The sequence below is a fragment of the Pteropus medius genome, unplaced genomic scaffold (genome assembly GCF_902729225.1).
Source record: "Pteropus medius unplaced genomic scaffold, Ma_sr-lr_union100, whole genome shotgun sequence".
Classification (NCBI taxonomy): domain Eukaryota; kingdom Metazoa; phylum Chordata; class Mammalia; order Chiroptera; family Pteropodidae; genus Pteropus; species Pteropus medius.
In genome coordinates, this window is record NW_024344241.1 from 2,968,550 (window position 1) to 2,988,012 (window position 19,463).

The 19,463-nt window shown below is 42.7% G+C and overlaps 1 protein-coding gene across 7 annotated transcripts in view; it reads right to left on the bottom strand.

The window, feature by feature from the left end:
• Window positions 1-19,463, bottom strand: part of RREB1 (ras responsive element binding protein 1) — a 125,773-nt gene that overhangs the window by 64,187 nt on the left and 42,123 nt on the right. For all 7 annotated transcript variants that reach the window (XM_039869396.1, XM_039869400.1, XM_039869398.1 and 4 more), the window contains exons 2-3: window positions 2,816-2,933; window positions 192-313 (exon numbers count right to left, since the gene is read on the bottom strand). Coding sequence is in view for 1 of the 7 variants with exons in the window: in XM_039869400.1 (XP_039725334.1) it covers window positions 192-197 (6 nt within the window). In the remaining 6 variants the exon portion in view is untranslated. The remainder of the gene's footprint in view (window positions 1-191; window positions 314-2,815; window positions 2,934-19,463) is intronic.

Here is a 19,463-nt window from a genome sequence, read left to right on the forward strand (position 1 = left end):
ACTGCTGCAATCCAGCGATTTCAATGGGGAGCCTGCATTGTATAAGACAATTGAAATGCCAATCCTACCAGGATTACAACCAAATTTCAAATTAACATAAAAAGATTGTTTCTTTAAAAAAATACAAGTAGGTAAGATACCTATACCCCAGAAGATAGACAGAAGAAAACCCAGCCCGCACTGTGAATTACCTCCATTTTCTGCCCCAACTGCTATACTATGAGATTTTCCCCTGCTATAGCTATCTTCCACGTGGAGTAGGAAAGGAGTCTGTGTTTCGCTTTTTTTCTTCTCTTGGTATCACTCTTTGACACTAGAAGGGAAACAAAGGCAAAAATGTTCAGTGAATGTCTTTTCATTTAGTGAAGAAAAAACCGAAACCACTTATTTGCCATAATCTCAGACCACGATATTCATGAGAATATAGAAAACACAAATGAGAGGCAATTTCTAAGTCTTCTTTTTCTTCCCAAACCACATTTTGTGGTTGTTTTTCAACCTTAACTGATGTTCCCTACAGTCACCCTCACTCCCAACAGCCAAAACGATTTTGTGGTATTTTACTTTCTGAAGCCCATATTTATATATATGCCCCAAATTTTCTTTCATATTTTAAATTCCCCTCCCCCCATAAGGATGCTCAGACTCTGACTTGACCCATCTGAACCTAAAACTGACCAAAGACAAAGCAGTTGAGGAATTCATTAAGGCTCACTGTCTAGAAAGTACTGGGTTAGACCTAAAGGAAATCAGGTAATGTGAAAAGAACGATCAAAGGGAAAACTGTGGCCCATGGCCACATCAAAACTTACTTCTTCAGGCCTTTTCTAGTTATATTCCTTACAACTAGAAGTACTATGGCTTCTATACTATAGGTTTGGCCACAAATAAGTCTACAGGTAAATGATTCCCCTCATTTTATCTGAGATGTTTTATAGCTGAAGCTCTGCCATAAGCCACACACACTCTTATCCTACAGTGTGCATTAGTAAATTCGACAAATCCACAACTGTGAAGATCATTATCTCAGCAGCAAAGTGAATGCTTAGGAACAACACCAGAAAGAACATTTCTTGTGGTTTCCTCCTCCAACTTTAGGTGATGTGACCTAGGATATGACAAATGGTAACACCCAGAGCAGCTACAAATGTGTCCAGCACCAACCAGAGCAGGAAAGGCCTGGGAATATAACTTTAATAAGTGATGTTGCCATCAGCTCAGAAGTCCCAAGCTAAAATCCTACCAGAAGAATCATAGAGGATCTCAGGAACAGTACTTTTCTTGTCAACAGACAAACTGTGCCTTCTTGTTAAAAGACAGCTTGAAGATATGAACTCGATGGTTTTCCAAATGGCAGGCGAAAGGACTAACTGAAGAAACATACACCTTAAGGCAACTAAATGCAGCCTCACCCTTCACATATTTCCCCGTAAAGAAAGTTATGATCAAAATGAAAGAAAAAAAACCAAACTGCTATCTTTCCATGAAGTTTCCTCGTGCTAGAAGACCATTTAAACTTATTAAAAATTGTCCTTCAAATGTCCCATTTTTAACTATCTTTTAAAGTTTATTTGGGAGATTTCACTCTAGGAAAGAACATGTGACAGTGCACACACGTGTGCATGCACACGCATCTCATTTTCTTTTAATACAGTTCTAACAAAATTATCATCAGTTCCCTATAATTGCTGTAGTCAATCAGCACATAAATTATTTGTTTGATTCAAATAAGTGGACACCTTCAATACCAAAATCACCTTCATTCTTTTAAATATACTTCTCCCACAGTTTTAATGTACAGCGAATTATAAAATAACTGACTAGAATTCTTCTTTACTATAGTTATGTTATATCAGTAAAAAGAAAACCTTTCTACCCATTATGGTAGTTTAGAAGATAGATGATTTTGCTTTTGTCCTATGACTATACTTAGAAAAAAATGTGGTGAGACTTTATGCAAATCTGGCAATAGGTTAAAGTAAACAACCTGAGGACTAAATGTAAAATTTTAAGTTACAAAAAAATATATTTTAATTCTCATCTATACACTAACCAGAAGCCAGTAGCCAGTGTTAATTCCACCTATTGTATGTCTGGCCCTGGACTATACTGGAGTAATAATCCAAACTAACAAACCTAAAACTGTCAATACGCCATTCTCGGGGAATGAAAGATAAGTTTAACAGTTTAAAGTTCATTTACAAAGCACATTTTTCTTTATGGTTATTTATAGTCTTAAAATTTTCATTCTCTCCTTTGCCCCATTTCTTCTTCCTGATAGCACATCAGCATCCCCCCTTCTCCCATTGCAAAAAATAAAAAATTAAAAAATTAAAAAATTAAAAAAATAAAAGTAAAAATCACTGGCCCCCTTCTAATACAATTTCCTCCAACTGGAATCAGAGAGGACTGGGAACCAAGATGAAATTCCCAAATCACAGATATGAAAAGAAATCATCATCTTCATTGACACTGCCAAGTGGATGGGTCTCGTGTTCCAGTTTTTAACACAAACAGTCTGGATTGGGGGTGGAGAGAGAGAAGCAGGGAATGGGGGTGTCTTAAGTGTTACTTCTTGTGAGATAAACACTAGGCACCCTTTCTGAGATTTCTCATCCCACACCCAGGCCCAGTAGGTCAGGAAGAACTAGCAATTCAGTTACAATTTCACTGTGGTTTTTCGCCAAAGCCTCGGGAGGATCTGAAGAAGAGGGAGGGCAACTCAAAGGGAACATGGGGAGAAAGAGGGAGGGAAAGGAAGACTCAACATTCAAAGTTATTGTGACTCAAGGAAAGCCAATAAAGTTTTACCGACCTGTTTTCTCCGTCTTATCAAGCTGGCCCTTCTTACTAAGGGGCTAGTGCTGGCTGGGCCCAAACGTAGGCAGGGTCACACCTTAAAGCAACCACCTCTGGAGCAGAGTCGAAGCAACCTACAAAAACAGGAAAAGGTGACATTATGAGGGAGTCAGCATCAAAAACAATCCCATCTCTCTATCTATTTCTCTACTCAATACCACCGTGAGTCACAAATTAAGGACAACAAAACATTTTCCATCCCCCGCCTGCACTTTATAAGCAAGTTTCCAGCTCCTAGGTTGATTCCACCCATTCGTCTATCAGCATCCAAGCAAGAACAGCTGGAGGTGAGTGTGCCCTAGACAGAGAGGAACTCCCAGAGCATGCTCCAACAATGTCACGGGCAATATCACCTGAGAATGGTTTGGACCACTGGCTCCAGGTGGAGCTTCTAGCATCTTAATGGCATATTAATGCTGATGGACAGCCAGTTTAAGGAGTAGAGAAGGGCGAGACATCACTAAGCGCTATCAGAAATAGATGAAAAAAGAAGAGCTGATGAAAGTAAAAAACATAGAATTAAACGGTCCTGCAATATAAAGGAGAAATGATTATATCTTTTCCTCTAAGCGATGGGGGAAGTATCCATAACAATTCAAATAAGACCAAATGCATATTTTTGTTTTCTGTGGAGAAGATGCAGAAAACTACTCAAATTACAAGCACCCTTCAAGAGATTGAGAACCTCTGCTCTGGGTACAAAGGCCTCAAATGCCTGACCTAGGAGAAAGCTGTCTGGCCCTCTACAAAGTGAGGGGAAACTGGAATGCAGCATTTCCAAGAGCTACAGCGTTCAGCCACAGCATCCCATAGCTAAACTGAAGAGCAGAAAACTGGAAGAAGTAAAGAAGTAAAATAAACAGCCACATGGACAAAACCTGTTGAGAAATATTTGCTTGGCATGTTTTCTCATTTTTATTCCCTTCTGGAGAGTTGGGGAAAGCTGCCCAATAAGGTAACATGCCCAGCTATCATCTTGAATCTTACTCACTTTGTCCACACGTAGTTACTGAGCACCTGAGGTGGCAAATTCTTGCTAGACCGGTCTGTTGGGGGTGAGATAGCTCCACCAGCCCTTTCTGTTAGAAGCAGCTCCTCACGACTTGACACCATGAAGTTTCTGTCTTTACACATCACTGCTTCAATTTGCCGCTGTTTTTCTTTGGGCCTTTCTCTTTTGAAAAGTTCTTTGGATTTTGAACAAAGTATCAAGAAACAAGGAGTGACTCATAGGGAAAGCCCCTGAATGAGGCAGAGACCCTTGAAGCCTAGAGGAACCCTTACTACTACCCCAGTAATTCTCAACATTTCTTGGGGCAAGACCCTCCTTAAGATCTTATGGAAATTATGGACCCTCCCACAGAAAAACATACATAAGCAACATCCAACATTTTCTTTCATGATCAGGAGTGTCTGAAACTCCTGGAACCCATCAGGGATAAGTAGGAGAGGAATCCTGGTTCTATTTGATATATAATGCACCTTCCTTTAAACTATGAATCAAATCGATTTTATTAAAATTCTCATGCATTTTCAGAAATACGGGTGGGGGGAGAGCCACTTTTTAAATCATCTCCACATAAAAAAAAGGTAAGGTTTCCCTGTTATTCACTTTTTAACTAATGGTAATTTTATTAGGAAGAAAGTCTAGAAAGGAATAGCTGCATGGTTTTTTATTTCTAGAAACCACTAAGACCTCAGAATAAGTGAACTGTAGTTCTCTATATAATAAAAACACACATCAGAAACAAAAGTCTCTGGAATTAAAATTTTTCCAGAACATAACTAAGACTCTCATTAAAATTTAACCCACACCCTCCCCTCATTTAAAAAAAAAAAGATACTTTAAAAAGTCCAAGGAACCTCCTCAGCATACAAGAGGAACCAAGGGGAGGAGAGGGCCAATCTGAGAGACTTGACCGTGAAACTTCCATCATCTGATCTTGGATGTAAATGATGTGAATACTGAGAATGTCTTGCAATTAAGCTGAGTAACAAAAGTCACTACCCTTTTTGTTTTGGGTTCTATAGGGCAGGAGAGATTCACAGAACTCAGAGTGGAAAAGTACAGGCACTTCTTGGAAGAAAATTCAACATACTCCTTACCTCTATCAACAACGCCTCAGGGGAAAAAAGAAAAAAAGACCTGTGAGGAGAGGCTGTGCCCTAGAAGATGATTCCAGTAGGGAAAATGTGACAGAACACAGGCTGGGGAGGGGTGGGAGAGGGGTAGGTCTCTTGGCTCCTGAGGGAGGATGCTGAATTTCTGAATTTGCATTCCCACACAGGCTTTGCCCAGATCCAATGCAAGGAGGATAACTTGGAGAGGGCAGAAGTCCATCTGTGAGGGGGAAGAGAAGGCCAGCCCCTAGCCCCAGAGGAGATAAGGGACAATGCTATGTAAAGCCAGAAAGAAAAGATTAAGGAGCATGTCCCCAGGTCCAAGATAACAAAGAAGAGATGAAAGATAAAAGAGAAGATGCTCTAGAAACAAAGCTTTTCAGCTTTTGAAAAACCTGCAGATTCTTTAAGTGAAATCTAAAATCTGTCCTAAGGCTTCCAGAAAAGATGGTCTTAGATGCCTGAGATGACAGAAGAGGCCCCTCTGGACAATAGTGAGCTTTACAACACCAAATCAGGATAGATGCCGTGCTGAGCCTGCACAGATGTCCTCAAATACTTGGGATGGTTGATCCACTGATTAGAACAGCCTAGTGAACAGCCTTGTTGGCCAGTTATGGCCAGCCCAGGATAGGCTAAAAGATTTTTAATTGGAGTTCAGATACTAAAATGCTGTGAGCTACTATGGAGTTTAACAACAGCAAGGACAACTCTGGAAAGATGGGCTGAGGCAGAAAGTAAATATTCTTCCCTAGTCTTGGCTAGCTGGGGACAGAACCAAACCAGACTAGATGTTGCACCATGGCACTGCCTGTTCTCCCTTGCCTGCCAAGCTCAGGGCAAAACCATCTCCTCTAACCAGGACAGCCTCGCGTGTTCTCTGAAGGCTAAGACAGCTGTGATGACGCTCTGAGTTCCAGGAAGTTGATGTGTTTCTTGGCTTAGGGTTCAGTCTATGCCTTGGATAGGGCGGCAACCCATCCAAGTTACCCTCCCCCACTTGCTGACATGGGCTTTGGTCAAACAGAGCCTTAGAGTGTCACACAGAGTATTTGAGCAGGCCCTGCACAATAAGTACCACGAGCTGCTCCAGCCAGTTCTGGATCTTCCCCCCCTGGGTGAGGAGGGACCACTAAAAGGGGTGATGCACCTCTCAGCTGGCCCACATTCAAGAGAACAAAGTGTGGAGGGAAGAGTGGGGAACTGTGGCAACCCTGGGACCCAAGACCAGAAATGAGGGCCTCTCCTTGGGTTGTCTTCTGATCTCTGCCTCAAGACCACAGAATGGAAATGGTCAGACTTTTTAAACTGCCATTCAAAGCCCTCCATACTCTGGCCTCAGTTTACCTTCTGGCCTTCTCACCTATCAGTCCCTATGGTTATCTCTCTGTCTAGTTTCTTCCCCCAGAACATTCCTCTCTCCACCCTATCCCTCAGGGGCCACTTTCCACATGCAGCCTCCCTGATTCCCACTGACCCCAGGCTCTTTCTTCCAAACTTTAACTCTAGTAGTAGTAGGAGCTAACACTTTAAATACCATGTGCCACATGCTTTAATCTTTATAACAAACGTGCCATGAGGGGTATAGATCAGAAAACTAAGGTGTAGGGGTTAAATAACTTGCCCCCAAGATCATGGGGGTAGAGGGAAGTGAATCCAGTTTCTAATCTCTATTAAGTTTCTTTTGGACAAAACTTGCAACTCCTGGCACATGGCTTTAGAGAACAGATGCGCTCCCCTCAGTCACATTCTCTGACTTCTAACAATCATGTTCTGAGTCATTTCTGCCCTTCCAGACTGCGCAGCGCCTGGCCTCCCATTTCCGCCTGTTTCTAGGCAGGAAAAAGGAGCTCTCTCCTCCTATCTTCACCTCTGCCTTTCTCTCCGTGGCAGGAGGCAGGACTGGACTTCCATCTCAGACTAAAAAGCTCATTGCACAGAGTAAGAGTTTGCAAACCATTCACTGCCCTCGCTGCACAAAGGAAAGAAGGACTCCACAACCGGCACCGTTGTCTTCTAGAAGTACCCAGGCAAGGAGACGACCGGATGGAAGCCACCAGGCTCTGCCTGAAATCCCGACAGCCCGGTCCTGTCCAAGTGGGTGGATCCAACTGATCCACCAATGTGAGCTCGGGCTCAGAAGTGACCTGCATGTGCTCCGGGTCACTTCTGCTTCCGTGGAAACTGAATGCAGACCTGGAGTGAGAGGAATCTCTGATAGGGGAGCCCACACTTTCAGGTGCTGGGGTTCCAACAAGGTACGTGTAGGAAGAAGGAGGAGGCAGGAGATGGGAAACACAGATGGTGGGGATTGAGTGGGCAGAACTACACAGATCAAAAATTAAGCAAACACCACATGAAAGAAATCTTTTGGTCTCATCTAGTGATTGAGCAGTTACCTGCCACTGACCCTCCAACACAGCCACCCATCCCAAAGAATAGTCCCCATCAAGAGCTTTGTTAGAAATGTAGATTCTCAATATATGGAAGTCATTATGTGGTACACCTTTAACTTACACAGTGCTGTATGTCATTATATCTAAATAAAATTAAAGAAAAATGCAGATTCTCAGGCCACACTCCAGAACTGTGGCCTCAGAAACTCCTATGGGGGCGGGCTCTGCAGTCTGTGTATTTGCTCCCCCGGGGACTGTGATCCATCCTTGAGAACCAGCACTGGCTTTTTGAAGAATTCTGAAAGAAGTCACCGTGACACAAAAACAAGGATTTCTCTGAAAAACCTTCCTTCTGTGGGGATTTGGAAGGGGACACTGATTTATCACATCTCCAGAACGAAAATCAAGGCGCTGGTTATAACTTCGGCTTTATTTACTACAATAAAATAATAAATAAGGGGGGATTCATCTATGCTTCCTCAGGAATGGGATGTATCGGATGGATGTGAGCATCAAACAGGGCAGGCCAGCGTACAGTGCACGAAAAACAAAACCCTTTAGCCCGGGCCTCCCTGCAGCTCTAGATCCTCAAAGCCATTTGTCTCCAAAGGCAAGCCCTTTGGCAAGAATTTCCAGTGCTTCTGGACACCCTCACAGTCCCCTCGAATTCCTCCCCTTCTTTGCTGCTTCTGGGCACTAAGAATGCCACAAAGGGCGGGTGAGGAGGAAGAATTAGGGAGGATAACCCCAAGGGGAAGTAACCCTACCTGTGGTTCCTCCCAAGGCCTCAGAACCACTTCACCATCTACTGCAGTTTGTCTCTCAATAATGACACACCGATGAAGGAAGAAAATTCAACCAGAGATTTTTCCTGCAGCCTAGAGTGACTGCCTCTTACTGACTAGGTTTCAGGTGCCCCAGTGAATATCAGTACTAACACAAGCTGCTGATGTGACTTTTCAAAAGTTATGTTTACTGTCCTCAGGTAAAGGAACATTTTGATATTCAGCAAATTGAGGGGGAGAAGGACCCGCTTCCTGGAGAGTGACAGGTTCCATGCTAGAAGCAGTTTCTCTCTTAAAAACTACTTAAGACATTTTAATTGTTCTATTACATACAATTTCAGCAGGCAGGCAAGTATTGACTGGGAAGACAAGGTTCTCGTTTACCAAATTTATCTACCTAAGTCAGATTAAATTTATTATTTAAAATATGAACTGCAAAAAAGGTAGATCTTCTGGTACATGCTAGATAAAACCATCCTATGATACTCCATTCTTCTTCCTGTACCTCTCTGAAGGGCTCTTGGCTTCTTTAGAGGGAGGAAATGGGGCAAAGTCTTGATTATAAGCTTTTCTGTCAGTAAATAAGACGGAAGAAGCTGGCTCCACTTCTTGCAGCTCTTCTCCTGGGGAGCAGGTCTTACTGACAGTATCTAACTATTGCCAGACTCCCGAAGGCAAGAAGTGGCTACCACATGGCAGCCATTTGTTATCCAGCGCCCTGCTCTTTTGAAAGGGGGCCCTGTTCCTCTCCCCAGGTGAGCCAGTCTTTTCCTAAACATTACATTCTGCAGGGCCACCAGGATCTGGTATTTCATCACCTTCTTGTCCAACTTAGTGGAAGCCTATATGGTTCTCCATTCTGCCTGAGGAAGCTGGTGAGAAAGGAGGTGGGTAGCAAAGGGGGGCCTGAATAAGAGAATGCTCAAGCTGGGCAGAGGGGTACAGGGCCCAGTAGTTAGCTTCACCTACCCCCAGGGCAGGGAAGGGTCTTCCAGGCTAAGACAGAAGTAGTCTCAGGAAGAATGTCCTGCAGGGAACTGAGTTCAGGAGTCAGGACCCCGCCCCACCCTAAGAGATACTGTTGGCTTATCAGGAAAGGGTGGGGGAGAGGCCTCCAAATCACACATTGGCAGGGGAGTTTAAAAACAGAAAAGAAGGACATTGCTATAATAGAAAATAGGAATTGAGTTAGAGAATATCAGAAGACTAGTTAGTGTATATCCAATTACACGTCCCTTCCCCAATAACTAGGGGGGTATTAGCTATTTGTGATATAAACTCAAGGCCAGAAAATATGTTAGGCACTTTACATATATCTATAATTCTTCCCCAAATCTTATAAGGTAATGATTATGTTATCTGCTGGGTATCACATAGCTCCTAAGGGACAAAGCCAAAATTCTTGTACTTTCTGCTGCACCACAAAAAAGATCATTGAAAAATCATTCAGAGAAGGGAGATTAGCAAACTAGAGGATTGGGAAACCAAGTCGGGGCAAAACAAGAAATAGTTGAAGGAACTAGAGATGCTCGGCCCATCACAGAGAAAGAACATGCAAGGCTGAGTGCAAACACCTGAAGGCCTAGTGAAGAGGGGTACACTCTTCCCACATGTCCACTATGGCAGGAACAAGGTTTGAGTGGGAAGCACAAAGGAGCAGGTCTGGGACCATAATTCTTTATACCAAAACTTTGAAGGGCTGATGTTGCCCATAAAAAGAATGAGGCCTCATAAGGTAATGAGCTTGCTATCCCTAGGAGTATTAAAGCAGAGGGTACTGTTGTTAGTGGGAGACCAAATGAGATCATTCTCTTAATGTCCAGAATCTGTGCTTCTAAGAGGATGGTCCCTTTTTCATAATACTGTAAGATTCCGAAGCATGTACCAGGAGCATAAACTACATCAGTATAACTAAAAAAGTGCATGATGTAGAGTCTTAAATCTTGGACTGGAAACTCTGCTTGCCACCAGTGGAGCAATTTTCAGTCTCTGGGCCTCAGTTCTCTCATCCAGAAAATAAAGCTAGTGATATCTGCCCTCCATTCCTTACGGTACAGGAATCAAAGAAATATTTGTTAAAACGCTTTATAAATGGTATAGCATCAGCCAGGACGAGCTCCTGATGTTTTGCTCTTTACCTCCTAAACATTACAGTTTATTTAGACCCTGGGGGCCAGCTCTCCCCAATTCCTTAATTTACCCACGGGCCTCCCCACTGGACTGCCAATTCTTTCAGGGCAGAGGCCAGTTTGATAACCTTAAAAATTTTCTGCTCCAGCCCCTAAGTTTAATAATGAAATATACATATAATTTAGTTTAGCACAAATGCAATCCCACTGACAACAAGTAGAGCACGGTCTGTGACAAGCAGGAAATAAAACCCCTCCCGATTCTGTTCACCCACTGAGACACATCCTAGTGAGTTTCAGATTTGCTTAATCAAGAAAGTTCACACTGCTGGCTCCCACAAGGACAAGGGTCACGCTTCCATATTCTCCCATATCAATTCCCTCCTAGCTGTAGAATGTGCTACAGTACGGCTGACATCCAGCAACTCGCTCCAGACTCTCAGGCAATGGGACCATAGTAAAGGGCTATTTGGACACTACTCTGAAGTGGATCTCAGTGCCTTCAGTCACAATTTACAGCTTAGGGGAGGAAGCTGGGGTAAAGTTCAGTAGCAGTTTGCTGAGAGTTTTAGGCAATATCCTGCAACTCTTTCACAGGCCCTGAGGTGGTGGGGCTGGCCTTTCTGACATGCTCCAGTATAGGGTCAGCAGCTGCAGAAACAGAATTCTCTACTTTTCCCCTAAGGTAGAGCTGGATGCAAGCTAAGTTCACCCAGGGCCGGTGGTTAACCTAGGATCTGAGCTTTAAATTCCCAGAATTCAGGGCAGGTCAGCAGGACAGCCCTTATAAAAGCAAAACTACTTTGTGAAAGACAGTGTTGCTTGAAATGCTTCTACTCTAACAGCTCAGAGAAGGCAGTGGAAGGAGATCACATCTTTTCTTGCCCATAAGAAAAGCGGTCAGCTGTGGTCAAAATTTCACAGTGGGTAACCAGACATTACAAACCATCAGCTGAGAATGACTATGCTCGGTGAATTTACCAGTAGTTCGATGGCCTGTTTTCTATGCTTTCTAATGGATGACCTTTTTCCCCTCTATTTTGCCTCTAAAAAAGTTATTCACCACTGTATCTATGAAGAAAAACAAATACTCCAAGATATAAAGTGGTTGATAAGTGTTTATCACAAGCCGACCAATCAAAAACACTAGCGAGCCAATGGATTTTCTTAAAGTAAACTGAGCAAAACCTAAAAGCTACTGCGGGGCATTGGGAGGGAAGGCTGCATGTGGGGCAGGTTTCTGTCCCCACCCCAGCACTAGGAGCACACCAACAAAGGCACCTGGAAAGGAAGGCAGCGGTGTGAGATTGGCATGGTCCTAGAGGAAGTCTGAAGCACTCAGGCCTCTTTGGCATTTCTCCCCTAACCTGCTGAGGGGAGGGTGATTAGTTCATGACAACTGCACTCCCTGGGGTGTCTAATTGCACTGTGCTAGACCAGCACAAAGGGCCAAGCCCCATAGCCCAGCAGGGTCTGAAACAACCATAATGTGCCCAAAGCACATTTATTCCTTTGTGTGTTGAATAAGCTCACACAGGGCACTGACCATGACCTGGCTCTTCAAGGTGGGTTCACATTTTACAAACTCCACCCTGAGAAAAAGATAACCTATTTGCAAGCTCCTAATGCCCCACCCCAGACAAAGTTACCAAGAACAGAAAGGAGAATCTGAAAGGGGAGATCATCAGGAGGACAGGTCTCTTCCCTTACCCTCTCCTGTACCTGAGTGAGAGTTCAGCCAGGTTAACAGAGTGCTGGCCGGCGCTCCCACTGGCAAACCTGGTACATGGCCACAGTGCAGGGCTGCTCTGCTCATCTGCTTGGCCCACAGCCTGACATTTCTACCGGGTGCCCATGGATCAGACACTTTCACAGGTTAATCTCCAGAGCACAGAGATTTGGAAACCCAAGCCAATGCCCATTTATTTCAGCAGTATATAATGAAAACACTCCTAGTCCAATGGAATATTTTGGTTGAAAAAGGACTGGCCTCTACCAATATTTTCATGACAGGAAATTGTTTTAGTGCATTTGTGAAACCATGTCCTGCTTCTTGCTCAAAGAGTTCTTTAACGTACTTGCAATCATAAAGCTGAAGATCTCTTGCTCACCCCCTTCGTTTTACTTGAAGGCCTGTGATAAAGGCACCCTCCTGTTGTTCAAAAAGAACATCCCTGCTCTTTCCTTTTATCTTCCCTTAACAGTTTGCCATCCACTGATAGGAGGGGCCTTGCCTTCAACAGTCCACACTTTTATCTCCCGCTGACCATGCAGCAACATGAAGCCAAGGGCTGGATTTCCTGCAGCTTGCCTAGAGGGGCTGTTTGACTTGTTTAAAATATTACTGGCCTCTAGAACCTTGGAACAATGCCCAAGCAACACCTACCCAGCATCCATTTCAGCTCCAACTTTAAAAGTCTCCAAGTCCAATGTACCAGCACTCCCTGTGCCTCAGTGTGGGAGAGGCTTGGCCACTTCCAAGAAAGGGAACTCACTTTCTGGGCTCACATACATATTTGCTTCCTGTCTGCAGCAAACGGTAAGAACTATCTTCATCAAAGTCCACATACCCCAGAAGTTAGTACCAGTAGCTCAAGTATAGCTCTCTGAGCTCTTACTACTATTATTAAAATAATTCAGTAGCATTAAATAACCCTTTAACCACTGGAACTTGGAACAGTACACCACGTGCTTCCTTGCATAAGCAAATGGCCGAAAACACAATGAACCCCTCATCTGCAGAGTAATGAGGCCATGACCTTTGACATCCCTCCCAGGTCTGAATCTGTGTATTTGAGTCAACTCTACTGAAATGCTTGCATGTTTTTGGGTCCAGTGTCAAAATCACTTCCACCTGCCTAATGCTATGAGCATTCTGGTGAATATCCAGGACTGGGAATAGCAGCAAACTCCACTTCTTAATCAAGGCAGTTGTGGGGACTGTGTGCCACTTTTTAGGCTGGGTTGGCCAGAGGGAGTGCACACATTAGAGCAGAGGACCCTGACTCCCTGCCATTCAAGGCCAGGAGTTCCATTTTATTGGCATCACACCAACATCTGTGAGGTTAATGGATTCAGGGGATAAGATCAGATGTTTAAAACAGTCCCCCAGTGTTCCTTCCTAGAGTATAAGGAATCTTTCCAAAGTCAATTAAAGAAAAGAAAAATGTCCTTGCCTAAATAACCCTTCACCCCTACAATTGCAGAGGTAAGAAGGCTGGGTGGGAGAAAGAGTGATGACAGCATAGGCAAGGTGATAGAGAAAATGGTGGCAAATGAGTGGCAGAAGCCAGGTTACAGATTAAATTCACAACATCAATTTCTATGCCAACACTGCGAAACGAACCTGATATTTTTAGGATCTTCTTTTTATATAAGGCTAGATAACAGAGTAACAAAGGGTGCGCAGAGACCAGAGCAGCCATGCTGTCTTCCTGCAAAACCTAGCACGTTGCATTCTGTGTGGCCCTTCTCCTATAGCCACAGGACTTGGCTCTGTCATTGGCCCATCTGAGAATAGGAGCCAGCTAACCGGTTTGGCGGCAAGCACTCTTTAACATCCTCAATTTCCTCCCAGCCATGAAGTCAGGAACAACCTGTACAGACAAAGAAAGTAGAAAACTTGCGAAACAACGGCATCTACCGTGCTCACTAAATATGCCCGAGGAAACTTTCAAAGCCCTTTAAGATGCGATGCTTCATTACAATTCTGGAAAGAAAAAGCAGTCCACTACACCCAAGCATGCACACGTTCATACAAACCCAATTTCATGCTCTGCCGGCCCCAGAACTAAAGCGCAGAATTCAAACTATAACTCGAGAGAGTGGCCCTCGTTGCTTAACAGATTTAGAATTGTAACGGGCACTTTTCCATAAACTCTATTAGAGGCCAGTGACATCCTGGCTTGTTCCCAACCTGGAAATAGAATTTTCCTAAGGAGGGGGAAAAAGGGTCTAACAGATTATACAACAAATGCTACCTGGCCACGGTGAAAATGCTGTTTACAGGATGTAAGAAACAAAACCTTAGTGTCTCTTTATTCCTTGTAATTAACCCCTAATGCTGTGCTCTGGCCAAGGCAAGAATAATCCTTTCAAGGCCTCTCCTACAAAAAACTAATTGTTGTGAAGACTTTTTGGTTTTTTTTGTACCCTACTAGCCAAGATTCATTTAATAGGATGAGTTTGGAAGACAAATACTGAAAGTAATTCTGGTTCTGCCTATTTTACATAAAGATTTTGAAAGAACCATGCTACTCCTATTCTGTACAACCCAAATTTAAAGCCAAATATTATTTTCATTCATAACATTAGGCAAATGCTCCTTTAATTTTTTTTTTTTTTTATCTTGGAGAAAGAGAAAACAAAGAGACACATTAATCCATCAAAGTTCGAGGCCTTAAAACTTTCACAGCTTCTTCATACGTATCTATGGCTCTGGCCAACAAACAAGTTTCATTTCAAAAATGGGTCTCTTTAGTTTTCTGCAGCTGGATTCCAGGGCCACCCCTGCTGCTTTCAGAATGCTCGAACCAAAGTCTAGGAGAGAGAGTACATGGAAAAATGTGCATTCTCTGCAAGGGGTTAAAATTAGTTGCTGAAGATGTTCTATACCATTTTTGTACCCTAGACATAGAGCAAGATTTGGTGTCAATGTAAAGACCTGAAATAGGATGAGGATTGTTCTTGGGCATGTCTACTACTGTTCCAGCTGTTAGAACCACCAAAAGCTGAAAGGCAGAGCCCCTGGCCTCAAATGCTTATACTTAGGCTAGGGAGATAGAGTAGACATGACACAAAGAGATAAATTCCAATCTAGGGGAAAATGTATTATGAGCCAAACACTCTGAGGGCTGCAGGGCTCCCCAGAGGTAAGCCATCAAGCATGATGGCCGTAGGGCAAAAGCAAACCTGAGCTCGAAGGAAAGATCTGGCTTTCAGAAGATAGGGCATTCCGGTTAGAAGGAAATGCAGAGGGAAAAGCACAAAGATCCAAGAGGTACATCTGGATGGAGCACACTGTCATGAAAACATTCTCCTGTCTGTGTTTTTACACTTCTCTAGTGAAATTTAAAAAAAAAATTATTGAGATTCTCACAATGCTGAATTCATTTTTTTTAAGGTTAAAATGCCCCGTTTTAAAATGTGATGATAAAGACAGTAGATGGTAAGACTGTTTTTTAATGCCCTTATTTGGCAAAAGAAAAAAGTGGCAATCCTGTGTCTAACTGCAAAAGTTCTGCCTTAGGTTTCTGGTCCATGAAAACAAAGCCCTTGGGAGACCTGACTACATTGCCACATCATGCTGAAAGGAGGAACAGGAGTAGGGGAAATGGCAAAGATGGGGCTGGCAAAATTATGTGGAGGTCAGGGTTCTGCATCACAGGGATGGACTTTATCGAGAGGGAGAGAGTGAGCAAGCGGTGGGGAAGGGGAGTGGGGGGAGAGAGAAAAGAAGGAGAGGGAGAGGAGAGGAAAGGAGAAAGGAGAGAGAAAGGAGAAGGAATAGAGAGGAAAGGAGGGGAAGGGAGGAAAGAGGAGAGGGAAGAAGAGAGAGAGAGGGAAAAGATACTGACTGGGCTTCTAGCATTAGGAACAGAGAGGGCAAGGCTGCAAGGCCGTTAACTGAGATGCAGAAAAAATTTCCCATACAGGAGAGAATAAAGAGAATACAGCAGGAAGAGACTGGTTGTCCAGTAGCAGGATTAAGAGAGGAGTTCTGTTTAAAAGAAAACAAAGAACTTCCATAGAAAGAAAAAGATAGGAAAAAGGAAGAGGTCCTGGAAAAGGTAGGAAAAGAGGACCAGGGCGCTCCCAGGTACTGGGAAAATGAAATACCTGTGATCACAGAATCCATAGCATATGTAGCCATATAAATATCAATAAGTATCACTGTCCCATCAGACTCTGCTAATGAAAAGTGACCATCATAAGCAGCTGATGTGGGGGGAAGTGCTTAAAAAGCCTTAAGGTTAACTTTACCTAAAACAAGAAAAAAATCTAACCTTTTTCTCACTTTCACTAACATTGTAGATACTGAGTTAAAATATTTTATTAAATTGATGTGATCTACAGCAATGCTGTCCAGATGAAAGTTCTATAAGGATGAAAATATTCTCTATATGGGCTCTCCCATGCGGTCATATCCACTAGCCACACATAACCATTTAGCATTTGAAATGAGACTAATCTGGGTAAGGAACTAAATTTCAAATTTTCATTTAAGTTTAAGTTAAACTTAAATAGCTACATGTGGCTAGCAGCTATCTGCCTATTGTACTGGATAGCACAGGTCTATAGTATTTTTTCTTTCACCAGTAATCTTGGGTTTCTAGATTGTAGTCCTTATTTTGTTTGCTGCCTTATTTTGTTTGTTTGCTATCTGGAGTTTTTAAGCCCTGAGGCAGAAATAAAGATGATCTAATATGATTTTATCTGCAGGCAGGGGACAGGATAAGCTGATCCCAGAAGTAACTTACTTTACCATGATTCTTCATTCTTCTGGTGTTTATCAGCTTCAATGTATAAAGAGAAATAACCCATGAAATCAACAATAGAGGGACATCTCCTAAAGTAGACTGACTTCTCCTAGGTGAGTCATCGCCACCCTGTCCCATCTACTCAAAACCTGCTCAGGCCTGGTCCCACCTCAAACGTGAAAAGTAAATGTGTGAAAACATGGGACAAAATGTTTTTAAAATCAGAGCAAGTTTAAAAAGCAAGTTAGTACATTTAAGCAGTCTAGTATGATAATGGACTTAATGGATAAAGTCTGGAAGATGCAATCTGAAGTGTCATTGGAATATAGTGATTTTCAAAAAAATAAAAGTATAATGTCACTGTAAACTTGATTTTTGTAATTTAAAATTAGTTTTTTAAAATACACAAGAAAGAAAATAATCAAACTGCATTTCTTCTTAAAATGTGAAACTATTCCCCTTCTTCCCTCCCCCAATTTATATCTAGTCATAGCCCAGTACCTGGCACACAGCAGGCAGTTGCTTAGTTAATTCTGCAAATATGAGCCTACTATGAGCCACCTATGAAGGGTACAGATATGCTCAGGTTCTACAGACAAGTAAAAGATTCATACTGTACATAAAATTTATGTGATACTCATTTTTTTTGGAAAAGAGTCCATAAATTTGATCAGACTTTCACAGACCTTCCTTTTTTCTATGATGATGAGATCAACCATGCAATTCATTTTAAATAGTATCTGACACATACATGGCAATAACAATAAAAGTTAGTGAAATCAATCCCCTAAATTTCCCACTGGCTGCCATAAACAGTTATAATTTCAGAATAGAGCTCATCCTACAGAAAGGAAGGGGGCGGATTCCTGTGCTCCCCTCTATGTCCTGCATTTCTGTGGTTTTGTTCCATCTCCTCCCCGCTACCCCATTACTCCGGGAATAACAACCTGTTAGACTAACAAGAGCTAGTTTCTTGACTATTAGATTTAAACTTTCTAAATGCATATTATCACCATCTCTAGGCCATCAAAGGCATGGAGGTTTTTCATAATCCACATGTAAGTGTAAATGTGGCCCAAGCACTAGCAATTCCTGGGAATCTCAAAGGGGTCCCAGAATAGTGTGTGGTCTTGTGGAGGATGTTTGTTTTGCAATTAACAAAAAGGTAATGGAGGTCTTAGTGAGCCTTTTAAATTGAAGCCAAAAATTAAAACTGAATCCTCTATGCACTGAATAGTTCCTACCTAAATTGCAATGCATAAATAAAACAAATTGGCTATAAAAGGATTATATCAACTATAAAATTCAAGAGTCACAACCAAGGGAATGGGGAAAATGACTGTAAATAAAAGTGGTAGGTGGGGTGGGGGACGGCTCTGCCCTTTTCTCACGTGTCCTGTGAAGGTAAAAAACAAACAAAAAACCCTTCTGAAAAAAAGAAACCACACAAATGAGACCTGCAATCTCTCTTAAAATGATTTCTGGGGGAAAATATTCCACTTAAGGTCTTCATATATTTCTTGATAAAAATGCACTTGTCATATACCTCAATTAATTAACTATCCATCTACTAGTAGACTTTGGATGTGGGGTATTCCAAGAGCTCACCACCTAACTGAGAGTATAAAAGAAAACATGAGAAAATAAAAGAATTAAGCAGTGTCTATGTGATACTAATTTTAAATCCAGAAAAAAAACACTGGCCTGTGTAAGTGAGGGGGTATCAGATATGGGAGACAGGGTGGAAGGAGCTGATACCCAGTAAGGATCACAAGAAGCCAGGAGCCAGGTCCTAATTACAGAGGGTGCATGGGGCAAATTATGGGGAGCTGGGAAAGCTGGGGCAGTAGGGGGTGTCGGCTCGGTGCAGGTGTGAGCTGATGATGTCAGTTTTAAGAAAACCTGTTTGAACACGGTATGGGACTGCAAGGGAGAGAGACCTGACTAGAAATTAGAACAAAGAGAACAGAGAGGGAAAGGTAAACCAGAACACCTTTCAAAGAACTGTGGGACCTGGAGGCAAGCAAAATACACAATGGAAAGAGCAGAGAGAGCTATAGATAAGTCGCTTATGCACCCGCTAGATTTCCTTGGCACTACCAATGGTGACTGTTAAGTGGCTGGGGCACTATGGTGGTGACTGTTAAGAGGTTAGGCCAAATTCTTTTCAGACACTTGGAAAGTGAAGAAAAGAAGAGGTAGCAGAGGGGAAGGTCTTGGTACTACGGTGTTAGTATATTGGTGAGAGATTGGAGTTAATGAGTGCTTTGAGATAGATCCCTCCATAGAGAGGTGAGCCCTGAGCTAGATGAGCTGAGATTCAGAGACAAGAGGGACCAGGATGGAACATGACGAACATCAATTTTAAGCCAGTGAGCTAGGAATAAAGGCTGTTAGTTAATGAGAGCCCCAGGAAGGAGGAGACTGTGTGTGGTGTCCAAATAAATGTGAAAGCATTAGCAATGAAGGGGCATAACCTTTTGAGTTTAAAAAGATGAAAGTAAAGAAAAGAACATTTGTCAGAGTGCTCAAGGGAATGCATGGTTAGATGGTCTTAATCTTGAGCACACAGTAGGCACTCAACTATTGTACTGATTAGTAATCTCAAGAAAACAGGCAGTGGATCATATGCTGTGAGTAGGAGGAAGAGAAAAGGGGAACTGATGGCTTAAGGAGCAAGGGACTCCAGGGAGC